Source organism: Microcaecilia unicolor, chromosome 4 (genome assembly GCF_901765095.1).
Source record: "Microcaecilia unicolor chromosome 4, aMicUni1.1, whole genome shotgun sequence".
Classification (NCBI taxonomy): Eukaryota; Metazoa; Chordata; class Amphibia; order Gymnophiona; family Siphonopidae; genus Microcaecilia; species Microcaecilia unicolor.
The window spans coordinates 164,847,187-164,868,043 of NC_044034.1; the positions used below are offsets into that span (position 1 = coordinate 164,847,187).

General features: G+C 48.2%; 1 protein-coding gene across 3 annotated transcripts in view; it reads right to left on the reverse strand.

Moving 5' to 3' along the window:
- The window catches only part of PHF21A (PHD finger protein 21A), a 364,795-nt gene that overhangs the window by 88,877 nt on the left and 255,061 nt on the right, over positions 1-20,857 (reverse strand). For 2 of the 3 annotated variants that reach the window (XM_030200845.1, XM_030200847.1), the window contains 2 exons: positions 16,322-16,411; positions 15,297-15,581 (listed from right to left, as the gene is read on the reverse strand). In XM_030200845.1, coding sequence (XP_030056705.1) covers positions 15,297-15,581; positions 16,322-16,411 — 375 coding nt within the window. The remainder of the gene's footprint in view (positions 1-15,296; positions 15,582-16,321; positions 16,412-20,857) is intronic. The other variant, XM_030200848.1, reaches the window with a different exon arrangement.

A 20,857-nucleotide genomic window follows, 5' to 3' on the forward strand; every position in this document is an offset into this window, starting at 1 on the left:
TTCCCACAGCCATTCCCCTCCTGTTGGGATCAAAAGAAACAAACAATTGGGCGGACTGTCTGTTGGGCTGTGTCCGCTCCAGATAGAAGGCCAATGCTCTCTTGCAGTCCAATGTGTGCAGCTGACGTTCAGCAGGGCAGGAATGAGGACGGGGAAAGAATGTTGGCAAGACAATTGACTGGTTCAGATGGAACTCCGACACAACCTTTGGCAAGAACTTAGGGTGAGTGCGGAGGACTACTCTGTTATGATGAAATTTGGTGTAAGGGGCCTGGGCTACCAGGGCCTGAAGCTCACTGACTCTACGAGCTGAAGTAACTGCCACCAAGAAAATGACCTTCCAGGTCAAGTACTTCAGATGGCAGGAGTTCAGTGGCTCAAAAGGAGGTTTCATCAGCTGGGAGAGAGCGACATTGAGATCCCATGACACTGTAGGAGGCTTGACAGGGGGCTTTGACAAAAGCAAACCTCTCATGAAGCGAACAACTAAAGGCTGTCCTGAGATCGGCTTACCTTCCACATGGTAATGGTATGCACTAATTGCACTAAGGTGAACCCTTACAGAGTTGGTCTTGAGACCAGACTCAGACAGGTGCAGAAGGTATTCAAGCAGGGTCTGTGTAGGACAAGAGCGAGGATCTAGGGCCTTGCTGTCACACCAGACGGCCAATCTCCTTCATAAAAAGAAGTAACTCCTCTTAGTGGAATCTTTCCTGGAAGCAAGCAAGATGCGGGAGACACCCTCTGACAGACCCAAAGAGGCAAAGTCTACGCTCTCAACATCCAGGCCGTGAGAGCCAGGGACCGGAGGTTGGGATGCAGAAGCGCCCCTTCGTCCTGTGTGTTGAGGGTCGGAAAACACTCCAATCTCCACGGTTCTTCGGAGGACAACTCCAGAAGACGAGGGAACCAGATCTGACGCGGCCAAAAAGGAGCAATCAGAATCATGGTGCCTCGGTCTTGCTTGACTTTCAACAAAGTCTTCCCCACCAGAGGTATGGGAGGATAAGCATACAGCAGACCCTCCCCCCAGTCCAGGAGGAAGGCATCCGATGCCAGTCTGCCGTGGGCCTGAAGCCTGGAACAGAACTGAGGGACTTTGTGGTTGGCTCGAGATGCGAAGAGATCTACCAAGGGGGTGCCCCACACCTGGAAGATCTGTCGCACTACACGGGAATTGAGCGACCACTCGTGAGGTTGCATAATCCTGCTCAACCTGTCGGCCAGACTGTTGTTTACGCCTGCCAGATATGTGGCTTGGAGCACCATGCCGTGATGGCAAGCCCAGAGCCACATGCTGACGGCTTCCTGACACAGGGGGCGAGATCCGGTGCCCCCCTGCTTGTTGATGTAATACATGGCAACCTGGTTGTCTGTCTAAATTTGGATAATTTGATGGGACAGCCGATCTCTGAAAGCCTTCAGAGCATTCCAGACCGCTCATAACTCCAGGAGATTGATCTGCAGATCGCGTTCCTGGAGGGACCAGCTTTCTTGGGTGTGAAGTCCATCGACATGAGCTCACCACCCCAGGAGAGACGCATCCGTAGTCAGCACTTTTTGTGGCTGAGGAATTTGGAAAGGGCGTCCCAGAGTCAAATTGGACCAAATCGTCCACCAATACAGGGATTTGAGAAAAGTCGTGGACAGGTGGATCACGTCTTCTAGATCCCCAGCAGCCTGAAACCACTGGGAATCTAGGGTCCATTGAGCAGATCTCATATGAAGGTGGGCCATGGGAGTCACATGAACTGTGGAGGCCATGTGGCCCAGCAATCTCAACATCTGCCGAGCTGTGATCTGCTGGGACGCTCGCACCCGCGAGACGAGGGACAACAAGTTGTTGGCTCTCGTCTCTGGGAGATAGGCGCGAGCCGTCCGAGAATCCAGCAGAGCTCCTATGAATTCGAGTTTCTGCACTGGGAGAAGATGGGACTTTGGATAATTTATCACAAACCCCAGTAGCTCCAGGAGGCGAATAGTCATCTGCATGGACTGCAGGGCTCCTGCCTCGGATGTGTTTTTCACCAGCCAATCGTCGAGATATGGGAACACGTGTACCCCCAGTCTGCGGTGCCGCTGCTACTACAGCCAAGCACTTCGTGAACACTCTGGGCGCAGAGGCGAGCCCAAAGGGTAGCACACAGTACTGGAAGTGACGTGTGCCCAGCTGAAATCGCAGATACTGTCTGTGAGCTGGCAGTATTGGGATGTGTGTGTAGGCGTCCTTCAAGTCCAGAGAGCATAGCCAATCGTTTTCCTGAATCATGGGGAGAAGGGTGCCCAGGGAAAGCATCCTGAACTTTTCTTTGACCAGATATTTGTTCAGGGCCCTTAGGTCTAGGATGGGACGCATCCCCCTGTTTTCTTTTCCACAAGGAAGTACCTGGAATAGAATCCCAGCCCTTCTTGCCCGGATGGCACGGGCTCGGCCGCATTGGCGCTGAGAAGGGCGGAGAGTTCCTCTGCAAGTACCTGCTTGTGCTGGAAGCTGTAAGACTGAGCTCCCGGTGGACAATTTGGAGGTTTTGAGGCCAAATTGAGGGTGTATCCTTGCCGGACTATTTGGAGAACCCACTGATCGGAGGTTATGAGAGGCCACCTTTGGTGAAAAGCTTTCAACCTCCCTCCGACTGGCAGGTCGCCCGGCACTGGCACTTAGATGTCGGCTATGCTCTGCTGGAGCCAGTCAAAAGCTCGTCCCTTGCTTTTTCTGGGGAGCCGAGGGGCCTTGCTGAGTCGCACGCTGCTGACGAGAGCGAGCGCGCTGGGGCTTAGCCTGGGCCGCAGGCTGTCGAGAAGGAGGATTGTACCTACGCTTGCCAGAAGAGTAGGGAACAGTCTTCCTTCCCCCAAAAAATCTTCTACCTGTAGAGGTAGAGGCTGAAGGCTGCCGGCGGGAGAACTTGTCGAAAGCGGTGTCCCGCTGGTGGAGCTGCTCTACCACCTGCTCGACTTTCTCTCCAAAAATATTATCCGCACGGCAAGGCGAGTCCGCAATCCGCTGCTGGATTCTATTCTCCAGGTCGGAGGCACGCAGCCATGAGAGTCTGCGCATCACCACACTTTGAGCAGCGGCCCTGGACGCAACATCAAAGGTGTCATACACCCCTCTGGCCAGGAATTTTCTGCACGCCTTCAGCTGCCTGACCACCTCCTGAAAAGGCTTGGCTTGCTCAGGGGGGAGCTTGTCCACCAAGCCCGCCAACTGCCGCACATTGTTCCGCATGTGTATGCTCGTGTAGAGCTGGTAGGACTGAATTTTGGCCACGAGCATAGAAGAATGGTAGGCCTTCCTCCCAAAGGAGTCCAAGGTTCTAGAGTCCTTGCCCAGGGGCGCCGAAGCATGCTCCATAGAACTCTTGGCCTTCTTTAGGGCCAAATCCACAACTCCAGAGTCATGAGGCAACTGAGTGCGCATCAGCTCTGGGTCCCCATGGATCCGGTACTGGGACTCGATCTTCTTGGGAATGTGGGGATTAGTTAGAGGCTTGGTCCAGTTCACCAGCAATGTCTTTTAGAGGACATGATGCATGGGTACTGTGGACGCTTCCTTAGGTGGAGAAGGATAGTCCAGGAGCTCAAACATTTCAGCCCTGGGCTCGTCCTCCACAACCACCGGGAAGGGGATGGCCGTAGACATCTCCCGGACAAAGGAAGCGAAAGACAGGCTCTCAGGAGGAGAAAGCTGCCTTTCAGGAGAGGGAGTGGGATCAGAAGGAAGACCCTCAGACTCCTCGTCAGAGAAATATCTGATGTCCTCTTCCTCTTCCCACGAGGCCTCACCATCGGTGTCAGACACAAGTTCACGGACCTGTGTCTGCAACCGTGCCCGGCTCGACTCCGTGGAACCACGGCCACGGTGGGAGCGTCGAGAGGTAGACTCCCTCGCCCGCACCGGCGAAGCTCCCTCCGCCGACGTAGTCGGGGAGCCTTCCTGGGAGGCTACCGCACTCGGTACCGCAAGCGGCACCGATGTCGGAGACCTCAACCCGGGCAATGGGCCAGCCGGCGCCTGGCTCGACGGTACCAGCGGCGCAAGCACCCCCGGTACCGGAGGGGTAGGGCGCAACAGCTCTCCCAGGATCTCTGGGAGAACGGCCCGGAGGCTCTCGTGCAGAGCGGCTGTGGAAAAAGACATGGAAGCCGATGCAGGAGTCGATGTCAGAACCTGTTCCGGGCGTGGAGGCTGTTCCGGGCTGTCCAAAGGGGAGTGCACTGACACCTCTTGAACAGAGGGCGAGCGGTCCTCTCGGTGCCGATGCCTACTGGGTGCCGACTCCCTCGGCGACCCAGAGCTCTCGGTGCCGACACGGGAAGGGGACCGGTGACGATGCTTCTTCGACTTTTTGGGACGAAGCATGTCACCGGAGCTTCCCGGCACCGACGAGGAGGACGTAGAATCCAGCCGTCTCTTCCTCGGGGCCGAGGCCGAAGGAGGTGGGTCTCAGGGGGGCTGTACCGCAGGAGCCCTCAGGGTAGGGGGAGACCCACCCGAAGGCTCACCGCCACCAGCAGGGGAATGGACAGCCCTCACCTGCACTCCAGATGAAGCACCATCGTCCGACGACATCAGCAGACGAGGAGGTCTCGATACCACCGACGCCGACGCAGCCCTCCGATGTCGCCCCGATGCAGAGGGCCGATGCCTCGATGCACTCGATGCAATCGGGGGCGAGGATGAAGGTCTGAGCGCCGACGACGTCGAAGCAGTTGATACTCCCGGTGCCGATGCCGACGAAGAGCCCGAGAACAAAACGTTCCACTGGGCTAATCTCGCTACCTGAGTCCGCTTTTGCAAAAGAGAACACAGACTACAGGCCTGCGGGCGGTGCCCAGCCCCCAGACACTGAAGACACGACGCGTGCCTGTCAGTGAGCGAGATTACCCGGGCGCACTGGGTGCACTTCTTGAAGCCGCTGGAACACTTCGATGTCATGGGCGGAAAAATCGCGCCGGCGAGATCAAAACTCGAAATGGCGAAAATGGCACCACAAAAATAGGGGGAAGAAAACTTCGAACCGAGGCCTAAATAGGGCCTACCCCGACGACGAAAGAAAACTTACCGGGGCAAAACTAAAACTAGAAGTACGGGAAGGGAGAAAACCATAAAGGTCTCCTTCCGACACCTTTTCTTTTTTTTTTTTTTTAGAACGAAGTCGATAAACGACGCGCGAGGTCAACTTTCGGGGCGCGAACGGCGAAACACGACCGTACCGAGCGCGGACAAAAGAAGACTGGCCGGCACGAGCCGGTTCGGGCGGGAAGACGGACGCGCATGCGCGGTGCGCATCGGCGTGCGAGGACTAGCAAAGGACTTTGCTAGAAAAGTGTTCCGATTGGAGGGGCTGCCGTGGACGTCACCCATCAGTGAGAACAAGCAGCCTGCTTGTCCTCGAAGAATTCTATTTACTCAAGTTGCCAACAAAAAAAGAGCTAATAAGGGTAGAAATCTACAGAGAAGACATTGCAATGAAGCCTGAATCCAAGTCTCAACAGGCACCTTAAATGTTGTGCCAAGTACCCAATTAATATGTGACAAGGGAAGTTGTAGAAACAGGTGCTGTGTAATAAAACAGTTCCGTGAAACAGGAGGCACACTTCCCAATTCACTTCTGCCATTTGCAAAGGGATGGCAATACTGTGGCACTGAGTATTCACACAGCCCATGAGATCTCTATTGGTGAATCTCATGGTTGGATTCATGTGACTGTTTGAACTACACAGAATGCCTGTGGCATTTTGCCAATCACTGGCCTGAAGTCTATAGTTAAAGGCCTTCTTCCTTTTGTCTTTTTTAAATTATTTATTTATAGCATTTATAACATTTTAACAAGTAAACACTTGTACTAGAAACAGAGAGAAAATAATCATATAATCTACCAAAAGCATCAAAGATATTCACTCTTCCTTAGACCACCAATACTAAGGGGTGGGGGAGGGGGCAGCATAAATCAAAGGAGATGAAAAGAAAAAAAAATAAAAATGAGGAAAGCTTTAGACTGATCTAAAATCCTTTTTTAAAAATCTAAGAAGGTTCTCAGCTGCTGAGGTTCAAAAAAGCATATAAGATATGCTAATAAGTAAGATGCCCCCAGAGCCCGTACTTCTGATCTCATAGCCAAGAATAATTTCCTTTTATCTTGGACGTTCTTAGTTACATCTGGATAGATCCAGATTTTCTGTCCACAAAATAAAGACTGAGTTAAGAAAAAAATAATCTCATAACAGCATTCAGGTCTTGTTCAAATACAAAGGACACCAGAAGTGTGGCACGATCAGCTACTTCAGAAACAGAATCCTCCAGGATAGCTGCTGTACTCTGTACTGTTCAGGAATCTGGTTAAGCTGGTCCGGTAGTTCTGGTTAATTTTTTGACAGATGGTATATAATATACTTTATTCAATGGAGGAATCGAGGATGAAGAATACTGTAATATTTCAATTAAATATTTGTTGAAGAACTCCACCGGAGACATACCAGGAAAATTTAATACTCGAAGGTTTAACCTTCTATTATAATTCTCGATTTGTTCCATTTTTTGTGATCATCTTGTACTATCTTTTATAACTGCAGCAACTTAAGATTGCAAAGTTTTTATATCTTTACCTGTCTGTTCCGAGGACTTTAAACATTCTTGTCTATTTGATTCCAAATTGGAAGTCAGCATATCCATTTAACTCACGATTAGTGATGTTTCTTGAGCAGTTTTCAAAACAGTTGTAGTCAGAAGCTGTACAGCCTTCCAGATATTCTCCAGCGACGCCATGGTGGAAGGAGCAAGCTTTTGCAATGCTCCAAGATCAGCCTGCAGCTTATTGGGTCTGACACCGCCACCAGAGCTCCCCTCACTTGCGACTTCCGCAGCAGATAGATCATCTTTGACCCTTTGCTCAGCTGGATACGGTGGTGGAATGATGAGTGGAGGCGACAATGAAGCGTCAAGCATCAAGTCCGAGAGGGGCAGATGCTCCTTCATCTGCCCCTACAGCTGGACTCTTACTTTCAGTCTCAACTTATGGAATTCTCTGGGCGTAGTGGTTCAACATTTGCTGAGATGGAGAGGAGGTGCAAGCTGGAAGCGGCAAAGCCTTCACCACCCCTTTACTCTTGGAATGCGGCATTTCAAAGTTCGAAAAAGAAGAAACTTCCCCACGTAATAAAGATAAGTGTTTTTATCATCCAGAAATGGAGCAACCACGCACCAAGTACTCTCAGTCCGCCATCTTCCCACATCCCTTTTTTGCGCCATGCTAGTCGGACTTCTTCCTTTTGTCACTGTGTCTTTGAAGGTCTCCAGACATACCAATGTGCAAATACTGCACATCTATATATATAAAACTCACCCTCAACGTTCTATTTTGACTGACGTCACTGAAGCCAGGTTCGTAAGTTTGAAGCTCTGAAGCCACGAAAATCACAGTCTCTGGGCCCCGCCCTCGCGTCAAACATTATGACGTTGAGGGCGGAGCACATTCTCACCTCCAACGTTCTACTGCACTGTAGCTCTGCTCCGCCCTCGTGTCAAAATGCGATGACGTCGAGGGCGGGGCAGATGTTACTCTATGGGTTCGTACTGCAGGGGCATTGACATCACGTTAAAATCTTCTGTTTCTGTTTCGGCAGGTCAGTGGGGTGGGGGGGCCTTTGGAGAGGGGGGAGCACCGGCAGCAACGACATGGGTGGGGGTGGAAGGGGGTGCACTGGCAACAGAGACATCGGGGGGAAGGGAACGGTGATGGACTCTGGGGGGGCGTGGCAAAAGGGGCAGGGTGAGAGGACATTCGCAGGGAGGCTGCAGGGGGCCAGGGACACAATATAATCGCTGGCTGGCTGCACGGGGGGAGGGGGGGGCAGGAGACACACCAAAATAGCAGGGTGGCTGCAGGGGGGTAGGGGACACAGGAAAATCACTGGCTGGCTGGACGGGGGGGGGGCAGGGGAGACAGAACAATTGCTGGGTGCCTGGAGGGGGGGCAGGGGACAGAGGACAATCGCTGGGTGGCTGCAGGGGGGCCAGGGGACACAGGACAATAGCAGGGTGGCTACAGGGAGGGCAGGGGAGATACGATAATCACTGGGTGGCTGCAGGTGGGGCAGGAGACAGACAACAAATGCAGGGTGGCTGGAGGGGGGGCAGGGAATATAGAAGACTCACTGGGTGCCTGGAGGGAGCGCAGGGGACACAGGAAACTCGCTGCGTGGCTGCAGGGGGGCAAGGGACAGAGGAGACTCGCAGGCTGGCTGGAGGGGGGGCAAGGGAGAGAACGCCATCGGTGGGTGGCTGCAGGGGGGCAAGGGAAAAAGTATAATCGCTAGGTGGCTGGAGGGGAAGCAGGGGAGAGAGGAGAATTGCACGGTGGCTGCAGGGGGGCTAGAGAAGACACACTCGCACCCAGCACTCTCGCTCTCTCTCAGACACACACACTCGCACATTCACTCTCACTGTCTCACACACACTCAATCTCACACATACTCTCTCAAACATACACACTACAAGGAAAACCTTGCTAGCGCCCGTTTCATTTGTGCCAGAAATGGGCCTTTTTTTACTAGTAAGTACATAAGTATTGCCATACTGGGAAAGACCAAAGGTCCATCGAGCCCAGTATCCTGTTTCCAACAGTGGCCAATCCAGGACACAAATACCTGGCAAGATCCCAAAAATGTACAAAACATTTTATACTGCTATCCAAGAAATAGTGGATTTTCCCCAAGTCCATTTAATAACGGTCTATGGACTTTTCCTTTAGGAAGCCATCCAAACCTTTTTTAAATTCCGCTAAGCTAACTGCCTTTACCACATTCTCTGGCAACGAATTCCAGAGTTTAATTACACGTTGAGTGAAGAAAAATTTTCTCAGATTCATTTGAAATTTACTACATTGTAGCTTCATCGCATGCCCCCTAGTCCTAGTATTTTTGGAAAGCGTGAACAGACACTTCACATCAACCCGTTCAACTCTACTCATTATTTTATAGACCTCTATCATATCTCCCCTTAGCTGCCTTTTCTCCAAGCTGAAGAGCCCTAGCTGCTTTAGCCTTTCCTCATAGGGAAGTCGTCCCATCCCCTTCATCATTTTTGTCGCCCTTCTCTGTACCTTTTCTAATTCCACTATATCTTTTTTGAGATGCGGCGACCAGAATTGAACACAATATTCGAGGTGCGGTTGCACATGGAGCGATACAAAGGCATTATAACATCCTCATTTTTGTTTTCCATTCCTTTCCTAATAATACCTAACATTCTATTTGCTTTCTTAGCTGCAGAAGCACACTGAGCAGAAGGTTTCAATGTATCATCAACGACGACAACTAGATCCCTTTCTTGGTCCGTGACTCCTAACGTGGAACCAGGGGCGTATCTGCGTGGGGCCTCAGGGGCCTGGGCCCCCGCAGATTTCGCCCTGGACCCCCCTACCGCTGCCAACCCTCCCCCTCCGTTGCTCACCTATCTTCGCTGGCGGGGGACCCCAACCCCCGCCAGCCGAGGTCCGCGTCCTCCTGCCCCTGCCGGCTGCCTTTAAAGAATTCCGTCAGCTGGCGGGGGACCCCCAACCCCCGCCAGCCAAGCCGAGGTCCTTTCCTTTTTCCACTGAAGCTGGCGCCGACGAAAGTTTCTTTTGAGTCTGACGTCGCTGCACGTTGTACGTGCAGGACGTCAGACTCAGAAACAGCTTCATTCTGTTTCTGAGTCTGACGTCCTGCACGTACAACGTGCAGCGACGTCAGACTCAAAAGAAACTTTCGTCGGCGCCAGCTTCAGTGGAAAAATGAAAGGACCTCGGCTTGGCTGGCGGAGGTTGGGGGTCCCCCGCCAGCTGACGGAATTCTTTAAAGGCAGCCGGCAGGGGCAGGAGGACGCGGACCTCGGCTAGCGGGGGTTGGGGTCCCCCGCCAGCAAAGGTAGGCGAGCAACGGAGGGGGAGGGTTGGCAATGGCAGCGGCTGGGGGGAGGGGGATCGGCAATGGCGGCGGCGGCGGCAGGGGGGGGGGCTATAATGTGCCCCCTCACTCTGGCCCTGGCCCCCCCTACCGCCGCAGTTCAGATACGCCCCTGCGTGGAACCCTGCATGACGTAGCTATAATTCGGGTTCCTCTTTCCCACATGCATCACTTTGCGCTTGCTCACATTAAACGTCATCTGCCATTTAGATGCCCACTCTCCCAGTCTTGTAGGGTCTGTTTGTAATTTTTCACAATCCTCCCAAGATTTAACGACTTTGAATAACTTTGTGTTATCAACAAATTTAATTACCTCACTCGTTACTCCCATCTCTAGGTCATTTATAAATATGTTAAAAAGCAGCGGTCCCAGCACAGAGCCCTGGGGAACCCCACTAACTACCCTTCTCCACGGAGAATACTGACCATTTAACCCTACTCTCTGTTTTCTATCTTTTAACCAGTTTTTAATTCACAATAGAACACTACCTCCTATTCCATGACTCTCCAATTTCCTCTGGAGTCTTTCATGAGGTACTTTGTCAAACGCCTTCTGAAAATCCAGATACACAATATCAACTGGCTCCCCTTTATCCACATGTTTGTTCACCCCTTCAAAGAAATGTAGTAGATTGGCGAGGCAAGATTTCCCTTCACTAAATCCATGTTGACTTTGTCTCATTAATCCATGCTTTTGAATATGCTCTGTAATTTTGTTCTTAATAATAGTCTCTACCATTTTGCCCGGCACCGACGTCAGACTCACCGTTCACCACATTCACTTGTGCTTACTCTGAACATTTGCATTTAAGTTCGGAACCCTTTAGAAACAATGAGGTGAGAGCATTGTTGAAGTAAGTACAAGGTCCAACTCAGCATAAGGCAATCAACCTAAGTCCTGTTAACTCATTTATTTATTTTCTCATTTTGTGTGTGTGTGTGTAGATAATCCCCAGGCATATGAAGCCCTGCTGTATAACTAATGCAAAAAATTTCTGTCTTTGTGCAGTCCACTAGAAAATACTGGCATCGGCATGACAAATGAGGCAGACCCCTTCACCATCAGTCAATCTCTGTTTGAGGCATGACACCATCATTAGGGAATCCTGAGCTTCTATTCCTCCCCAGTGTTACTCTTAATATTGTAGTTTGTTCCTATCATTGTGCCTACTAGGCATGGTCCTTTTTATAGGTTATAGGTAGTTCTCATGCAGAGCTGCATGACATTTTTCATTGAGATTGTAATGCTAACACAGCAGGTGTGTCACTATAACTCTTACTGTACCACCTGCAATCAGAGTAAAAAGACAAGCACCTATTCCTATCATTTCTCTACCACCATTACCAGCAACAACGCTGGAGTTAGAGGGACACTAACAATGTCTGAGCCACTCTTCGTGAAGGTTCAGTTGTCCTGGATTGGATATAGATGCATAAAGGATGGCAGCCTTTCCTAAAATAATTAGCAGTACAGAGACTCTGATCTGACATAGCAGGCTCAGTAGCATAATTCCACCAGTGTGCGACACAAGAAAGCAGAGGATGGTTGATCTACGAGATTTGCTGCTATTTTCTCTGATACCATCATGGGTGGAAGGATATTAGTTTAGAATCTCAGAATTTTTTTAAGGGGAAAAGGTTTCATCATGCCATGCCACCTCAAGGTTGTGTTTCTAAATAGTAAGGAGAGCTCTTTCTAGCCACAAAGAAAGAGGCAGGAAGCCCAAGGAGAACTATCTTGGTGCTTAGATGGCACTAAGGAGGCATTTGATAGAGCTCTACAACTGGAAAAAACCCTTACCAGTCTGCAGGCAAGGGACTGTGATCCCACTGGCACTCTAAATTAGTACTCGTGGAAGGGCATAATCGAACGCAAACGCCTATCTCCATGAGCGTTTATCTCCGAGAACGGGTCCGTGAAGTGGCGGGCCGAACTGTGTTTTTGAAAAAATGGACGTTTTTGAGCTGGGCATTTGTTTTTTTTAGCGATAATGGAAACTAAAAACGCCCAGCTCAAGAACGTCCTAATCCGAGCCATTTGGTCGTGGGAGGGGCCACGATTCATAGTACACTCGCCCCCCTGACATGCCAGGACACCAACAGGGCACCCTAGAGGTCAGTGCGGTGGAATTCAGACAACGTTCCCACATGCATAGCTCCCTTAACACGGGTGCTGAGCACCCAACCCCCCTCCCCCAAAACCCACAAATGTACAACACTACCATAGCTCTTAGGGGTGAAGGGGGCACATACTTGTGGGTACAGTGGGTTTTGGAGGCCTCCCATTTACCAGCACAAGTGTTACAGGTGGGGGGGGGGGGGGGAATGGGCCCGGGGCCACCTGGCTGAAGTGCACTGCGGTACCCGTTAAAAGTGCTCCAGGGACCTGCACACACGCAGGCCTCTAGGACTTGTTGCTGTTGTATAACACTGGCACACCAGTTGACACTTGAAGACTAATCTCTCCGAAAACGTCCTTTATTGGAATAACCGCGTTTACTCACAGTTAACTGCAGATCAGAGGTTGTGCCCCACTGGCAACGAGTCTCCCTGGTACTGAGATTAGCAGTACAGTAGGTCAGAGCTGGCAGAATGCTGTACAATGCCCTCTTTCAGCCACATTCACGGGAAGAACTAAGTTCTGTAACGTGGCTAACACAGGAAAGGGAACTAAAACTGGCTTACAAAAATGTCCACTACCGCATGGACTACAACAGGAAACACAACAGGGCACACTCTGACCCAGTAGGCAGGGGGAAACACACCATGGGAGAAGAGCCTACCAACTACCAACATCGTGAGACTGTAACACAAGCTAATGAAATCATGGAGCCCAATACCCTCCACCCACCACAATGCAATGCTGATGCGACCCTGTACTGCACCCGAGAGCCACATCTGACCCAGGGAAAGGCTGTGACAGGATCGAACACATTCTGCTGTCATGGAGGTGGGTACGGCATTTGAGGCTGGCATACAGGCTGGAAAAAAAGTTTTTAAAGTGGGTTTTGTTTTGGTGGGAGGGGGTTTGTGACCACTGGGGGAGTCTGGGGAGGTCATCCCCAATTCCCTCCAGTGGTCATCTGGGCAGTTGGGGCACTTTTTTGGGACTTGTTCGTGAGAAAAAAGGGTCCAAAAAAAGTGACCCAAAAACGCGGTCAAAACGCCTTTTTTTTTTTTCGATTATCAGCTAAAGACGCCCATCTCTCCTTGGCTGATAACCACGCCCCAGTCCCGCCTCCACCACGCCTCTGACACGCCCCCATCAACTTTATTCGTTTCCGCGACGGAGTGCAGTTGGAAACGCCCAAAATCGGCTTTCGATTATACCGATTTGGGCGCCTTTGCGAGAAAAACGTCCATCTCCCAATTTGGGTCGAAATATAGGCGTATTTCTTTTTCGATTATAAGCTGGATAGTCAAACACTGGATGAACAGGCTATTGTATCTTCTCTCAAGCAGCATTTCAATACTCACAGAATTGCAGTCTTATCAATTTGAGGCAGGAACAAAGCCCCACAAATACTGTTACTGAGTCAATTGGGTGTGAATGCCATTGTAGGAGGCACATTTGTCTTTCAGGCTTTGAGACCCAGGGGTACTGTGTCTAAGCCCCTTGGTGTTGCGAGTCTCAGTACCCCCCATCCCCCCCATTTAAGCAGAAATAAAGAACTACAAGTACTTTTACTGAGTCGCTTGGGTCTAAATATCCTCATGTGAAGTACATTCATCTTCCAGGCACTGAAAACCACATTTTTAAATTAGTGAAGTGAGAGAGAGTGAGTCCATACTGCATTATTGGATGGATGTAGACTGAAGGGGAGGAGCAATGGTCAGAAAGAAAGGAGCACACACATTCTCAGAGTTTTTCCACAGCCTTTTGGGCTCTGGGATCTGATCTGCATCAGGGATTACATCATGCATGTGTGTGTGTGATTATATCCTGCTTGTCCATGAAGAATACAATTTACATGCATTATGTTCCAGCCTCACCCAAAATATGCCCCTGGAAATGCCTCCTCTAAAATCAACTCAAATTATGCATGTAGTGGAATAACATATGCATTTTTAGCTATATTAAGGAAAATTTTCAGACAGCCAATTTGTGTATGAAAGTCAACCTTTACTTTTGTAAATGACTGTGAAAATTATGCACTGTAAGTGGAGCTTTCAATGGGCCAGCAGAGTTCCTAGGAGCCACAAGTGAATTTTGAAATGGAAACTCCCCACAATGCTTCCCTTTTAAAAATTGACTGGGCACCTATGATCCATGGAGGCTTTCTCTTCCATAATTTGCAAGTGCAAAAGTATGCAGGGAAACAGCTGGAGGAAGAAAGTGCAGAGATTTTAAATTGAAGCCCCTGAAGGCACGTCCAACAGCGTACACTGGTCCCACTCCTAGCACTGGCCATTTTCCCCATGGAAAAACTGTCCACACTGTGTGCAAAGTGCAATAGTTTTCCCCATGGAGAAGAAAGGACAATTTTCAAGGGGGGGGGGGGATTTCTGCATGTAAACCCACATGAGATGGAAAAGAAGAGAACTATTCCCTGCAAGTACAAAATGCACACAAAGGAGAGGTGACGACCAGGTGAAGGAGAAAGGACTCCAAAGCCCACCACTGTTGCAAAAGTTTATTCTGACCCAACATGGACTACATGTCAGCATAAATCACCGGCATCATGGGTCTGTATGTACACCAAATTCTTTGATTTATCTCCTTCTACAATGTCAGAATAAAGAACTGACTTGGTTTCTGCCTCACATAAAGCACTGGGGGCGTCTTTTACTAAGGCGCACTCACGTTTTTAATGTGCGCTAAAATTGTGGGCGCGCTAAACGTTAGAGACGCCAATGCATTCCTAAGGGCGTCTCTAACGTTTAGCATGCCCACAATTTTAGCGTGAGCTAAAAACGTGAGTGCGGCTTAGTAAAAGACACCCTCAATGCAGTAGTCACGAAAAAGAAAATGTACAACATGAGATATTTTTCATCATGGAGGAGAAATGGGCAATTTTCAAAGAGGGATTTTCTGCCCTCCATTACCTACACAGATCTATCTGAAAATTGACTTCTGAATGTCTTTTTAAATTATCCTTTCATTTGACAAACTCTCTGCTTTTTTTTTTTTATATAAAAGGCATGGGCCTATTTCATAGACCTGTTCAGACAACTGCCTTTTATATTGTATTAGCTCAAAAAATGAAAAATATAGTCCCTTAAGGTAAAAACTGTGAAAAGACAGGGAATATGCAGAACAAAGCACCCACTACAGCAAATGAGAGGGTGAGAAAAATATGACTACTTTGCTGAATGTTAAGAGATAAGTGGGTAGATACGCTCAATACCTGCTTTTCAAGGTTTGGTTTGCTGAGCTGTAGAGTCTGAGGTCCAGAAAGCCTAGTTCCTGGGGCTGCAATAACAATGCTGGTGAGCTGTGCCGTAGGAAACGTTTTGGCTATGGTGGCCGGCTGCCCATTCACAATCCGCACTGGGTGAATGGAATTCTGTGAGGTGGGAGTAAACTTCGTTGTCAACATAACAGGCCGCTGGATCAGCTGAGGAGCTGCAAGCATTGGAGGAGGAGCTGGGGCAATAGGAATATTATTCTGGGCTACTGGTTTGGGTCGAACCTGCAAAAGAGAAAAAAAAACACCAAAATCTACCTTACATTTCTTCTTATGTTTTTTAAAATAAGTATTTGTTTAATTTAACATTCTAGACTGCCCTTCAATTAAGCATATCAAAGTGGTTCACATAAAACATTAATAATAAAAAGGGTTAAAATTTTAGATAGAAGAGATTTCAAAAGAGACAAGAAGAGATCATAAAGGGAGGAAGTTATCAGCGTAGGCCACTGTTAAGTCGGGTTATTTTAGCTCAGGAGTCCATTTTATGCAATGAGACCTTAACCCAACTTAACAGTAGGCCATGTTGATCATTTCCCCTTATGGTGGTGTCTGTTGCCCACCACCATAATCCACAACATCAGACATACATTTTTAGATTGTAAGCTCTTTGAGCAGGGCCTGTCCTTTATGTTAAATTGTACAGCGCTGCGTAACCCTAGTAGCGCTTTAGAAATGTTAAATAGTAGTAGTAGTAGTAGTAGTTATTTTATTTACCATAAAAGATGTAGGATCTATCCTCACTGCTCACTTGTGAGGAGAAGGGCTTCTTGAAGCAATTCATGCGTTTCTACTAAGCATCAAAATAAAATATTTACCTAATGAGCCACCACCAGACACTCTTTTTTTTTTTACTAAAAGATGGAAAGATCAGCAGCAGTCATGAAAGGGCAGTGTTACATAAGGTATTATTAAGGAACCTTGACATTATCCTAAATAGATAGGTTTACTGCCAAATAACTCACTTGTGGAAGAAATGTTGGTCGAGGTGTAAGTCTTGGAGGGGGAATAAACTGGGGGACCTTGATTGGCTGAGAGGTGGCAGCCTGAACCTGCTGTACAAAAATAAATTTGATTAACAAAGGTGGAAAAAAAATCAAAACAATTCATATACATTTCCTATGAAAATAATTCTAACATATACAATAGGGATAACATTTGTCAGAACACTGGAAGGAGTTTAAACTATTTATTGTTTATTCACATACTTGATACACCGCAATTCATGTATATGTAAAATGTTTTTAAAACATAAAATATAATAAAGACGGCAAAGAAAGAGGGAGAGATGCTGAGTGTTGGCTGCCCCACAGACAGCAAACTACAGACAGCCTTCCACAAATGCTTTATTGAAAGAAAAGAGTTTTGAAAGCAGACTTAAATCTAGGCAGAGTAGGTTCCAAATGAATATGTTTAAGGAGGGAGTTCTACAAAAAAGGCTCAAGAATATAAAATACAGAGTCTCTAGTGGCTTCTCAACAAGTTTGTGAGGGAAGACACATTAATAAAAGTTTAATATTACAAGAATGGAGTTGATGTATAGAAACGAGCGGAATTAAGGAGCCAAAAAAATGCAGGTAGTCCTGTCTTCAAAACTTTTAAATTCAATGACTACAACTTTTTAAAATTTTACTTTAATTTCATTTTGAATACAAACATCAGGAATATCTTGACAAGAAATCAAGTTGTTAGCCAGAAATTAGATTCATATAATTATTTATTTATTGCATTTGTATCCCACATTTTCCCACCTATTTGCAGGCTCAATGTGGCTTACATAATAACTGTGATGGCGATCGCCAGTTCCGGTATAGCAGATACAGAGTGACAATGTAGAAGGTTTGTGTAGGATAGACACATCAGGGAATAAGGAGGAAGGGTTGAGTTGTGATCAGTTTGAGTCTTACTTTCATTGTGTTGCGGGATCGAAGCATTTAAGTTGGGTCATCTGGGTATGCCTTTTTGAATACGTTAGTTTTTAGTGATTTCCGAAAGTTTGATAGGTCGTGTGTTGTTTTCAAGGTGTTTGGTAGTGCGTTCTTTGGTAGTGCGTTCCTTAATTGCATGCTTATAAAGGAAAAGCTGGATGCATAGGTTGATTTGTATTTAATTCTTTTGCAGCTTCGGTGGTGTAGGTGTATGTGCGTGTTGATCTTATAGTGTTTCTGGCTGGAAGGTCAATGAGGTCTGCCATGTATCCCGGGGTCTCACCATAGATGATTTTATGCACTAGGGTACAGACTTTGAAGGCAATCCGTTCTTTGATCGGGAGCCAATGTAGTTTTTCGCGTAGGGGTTTGGCGCTTTCGTATTTCCAAAAATCAGTCTGGCTGCGGTGTTTTGAGAGGTTTGGAGTTTCTTTATGATTTGTTCTTTACATCCTGCGTAGACTGCATTACAATAGTCTAGGTGACGTGGAGGGGGATAATCGAACGTCGCCGGCCAAATAGATCGCCGGCGATCTATGTTGGCAGCGGCACTACAGCTGGCCGGAACCGTATTATCGAAAAAGATGGCCGGCCATTTTTTTTCGATAATACGGTTTAGCCCGGCCAAATGCCAGAGTTCGCCGGGTTTGATATGGCCGGGTTTGTTTTTCAGCGATAATGGGAAAAAATGCCGGCCACCTCTAACCCGGCAAAATCCAAGGCATTTGGTCGTGGGAGGAGCCAGTATTTGTAGCGCACTGGTCCCCCTGACATGCCAGGACATCAGCTGGGCACCCTAGGGGTCAGTGCGGTGGACTTCAGAAAAACCTCCCACATGCATAGCTCCCTTACTTTGGGTGCTGAGCCCCCCAACCCCCCCCCCCACCAGAACCCACTACCCACAAATGTACAACACTATCAAAGCTCTTAGGGGTGAAGGGGGCAACTACATGTGGGTACAGTGGGTTTTGGAGGGCTTCCATTACCAGCACAAGTGTTACAGGTAGGGGGGATGGGTCTGGGTCCACCTGCCTTAAGTGCACTATGGTACCCACTAAACGTGCTTCAGGGACCTGCATACACGCAGGCCTCTAGGACTTGTTGCTGCTGTATAACCTTGGCACACCAGTTGACACTTGAAGACTAATCTCTTTGAAAAAGTCCTTTATTTGAATAAGCACGTTTACTCACAGTTAACTGCAGATCAGAGGTTGTTCCCCACTGGCAAAGAGTCTTCCTGGTACTGAGATTAGCAGTAGGTCAGAGCTGGCAGAATGGTGTACAATGCCCTCTTTCAGCCAGTGGCTAACACATGAAAGGGATCTAAAACTGGCTTACAAAATTGGCCACTACCTCATGGACTACCGGAAACAAAACAGGGCACACTCTGACCCAGTTAGCAGGGGGGAAAAGCACCATGGGAGTAGAGCCCAGTACCCTACACCCACCACAATGCATTGCCAATGTGACTCTGCAGGGCACCTAACAGAAAAGGTGTCACACTCACCCGAGAGCCACATCGCAACCAGGGAAAGGCTGTCGGAGGATACAACACATTCTGCTGTCATGGAGGTGGGTACGGAATTTGAGGCTGGCAAAAAAGGTTTTTAGTTTTATTTTTTAGTATGGGAGGGGGTTGGTGACCACTGGGGGAGTATGGGGAGGTCATCCCCCATTCCCTCCAGTGGTCATCTGGTCATTTGGTGCACCTTTTTGAGGCTTGGTCGTGAAAATAAAAGGACCAAGTAAACCCGGCAATATACTGCTTATCGCCGAAAGCCAGCCATCTGGTAGCCACGCCCATGTCCCGCCTTCGCTTCGCCGTCGACACGCCCCTTTGAACTTTGGCCGGCGACGCGACAGGAAAGCGGCGATGTTGCCAAAAAAGCGGCTTTCGAGTATACCAATTTGGCCCCTGTTCCGAGGTTGCCGGCCATCTCCCGATTTATGTCGGAAAATGACCAGCGATCACTTTCGAAAATGAGCTGGTTAGTACCATTGATTGTACCAAGTTGCGGAATATTGCGCTCGGGAAGAAAGGTTTTATTTGTCTGAGTTTCCACATTGATTGGAACATTTTCCTTGTTGTATTTTTCGATTGGGTTTCTAGAGTGAGGTTTTGGTCGATGGTAACTCCAAGAATTTTTAGGTTGTCAGAAACAGGGAGGGTGTAGTCTGGCATATTAATATTGTTGGGTTTGTTGGTATTGTATTGGGATGTGAGGATGAGACGGTGTGTTTTCTCCGCGTTTAGTTTCAGTTGGAATGCATCTGCCCATGTGTTCATGATTTGCAGGCCGAGTTTGGTTTTGTTGATGATTTCTATTGGGTCGTGTTTGAAGGGGATGTATATCATGACATCATCTGCGTAAATGTAGGGGTTAAGTCCTTATACTGTTGCTGAAGCTTTAATAAAGATTTAAAATTGGAAAAAAAAAACCAAACAACTGACTGGCTAAGATGGAACTCAGACATGATCTTAGGAAAGAACCTGGGGTGCGTATGTAGGACTACTGTTATGATGAAATTTAATATACGGTGGGTGAGCTACTAGCTTGGAGCTCACCAATTCTGCGAGCTGAAGTGACCGCCACTAAAAACACAAATTTCCCAGTCATAAACTTTAGATGGCATATCACAACTGGAGGTTTGGTAGGGGGTTTTGTTAACAAGCCACTCATAAAGCAAACAACTAAAGAGTACAGAGATGGACTCAACTCCTACACACCAATGATAAGCACAAATTGCACTAAGATGAACCCTTACAGAGTTGGTTTTCAAATCAGACTGAGAAAGGTGAAGGAGGTACTCAAGAAGTTTTTGTGTATGGCAAGGGAAGGGATCTAAGGCCTTGCCCTCATACCAGATGGCAAACCTTCTCCATTTAAAAGAGTAACACCTCTTAGTGGAATATTCCTAGAAGCCCGCAAGACATGGGAGTCACCCTCAGGCAATACAAGGGATTCGAGTTCTACGCTCTTAACATCAAAGCCATGAAAGCCAGAGATTGAAGGATGGAATGCAGAAGGGACCCCTCGTTCAGCGTGAGGAAAGTTGGAAAACGGTCTAATCTCCACCAATCTTCTGAAGACAGCTCCAGAAAAAAAAGAGAGGAAACCATATCTGTTGCAGCTAATGAGAAGCAAACAAGATCATGATGCCTCGGTCTTGCCCGAGTCAGCAAGGTCTTCTCTATCAGAGGTATAGGAGGATACACATACAGAAGTCCTCTTCCCCAATGTAGGAGAAAGGCATCTGATGCTAATCTGCCATGTGATCTGAGCCTGGAGCAGAACTGAGAGACCTTGCTATTGAGATGAATGGCAAAAAGATCAACCGAGGGGGTGCCCCATTCTCAAAAGATCTTTCAGGCTACACCCATGTTGAGACACCACTTGTGCGGTTGCAATATCCTGCTGAGTCTATCCTCCAGACAGTTGATCTAGATCGGAAGGTATATGACACGGAGGCTCATCCTGTGAAGGACACAAGGGATAGGATCCCGTACCCCCCCCCCCCCCCCCGCTTGTTCACATAAAACATTGCAACCTGGCTGTCTGTTTGAATTTGGAT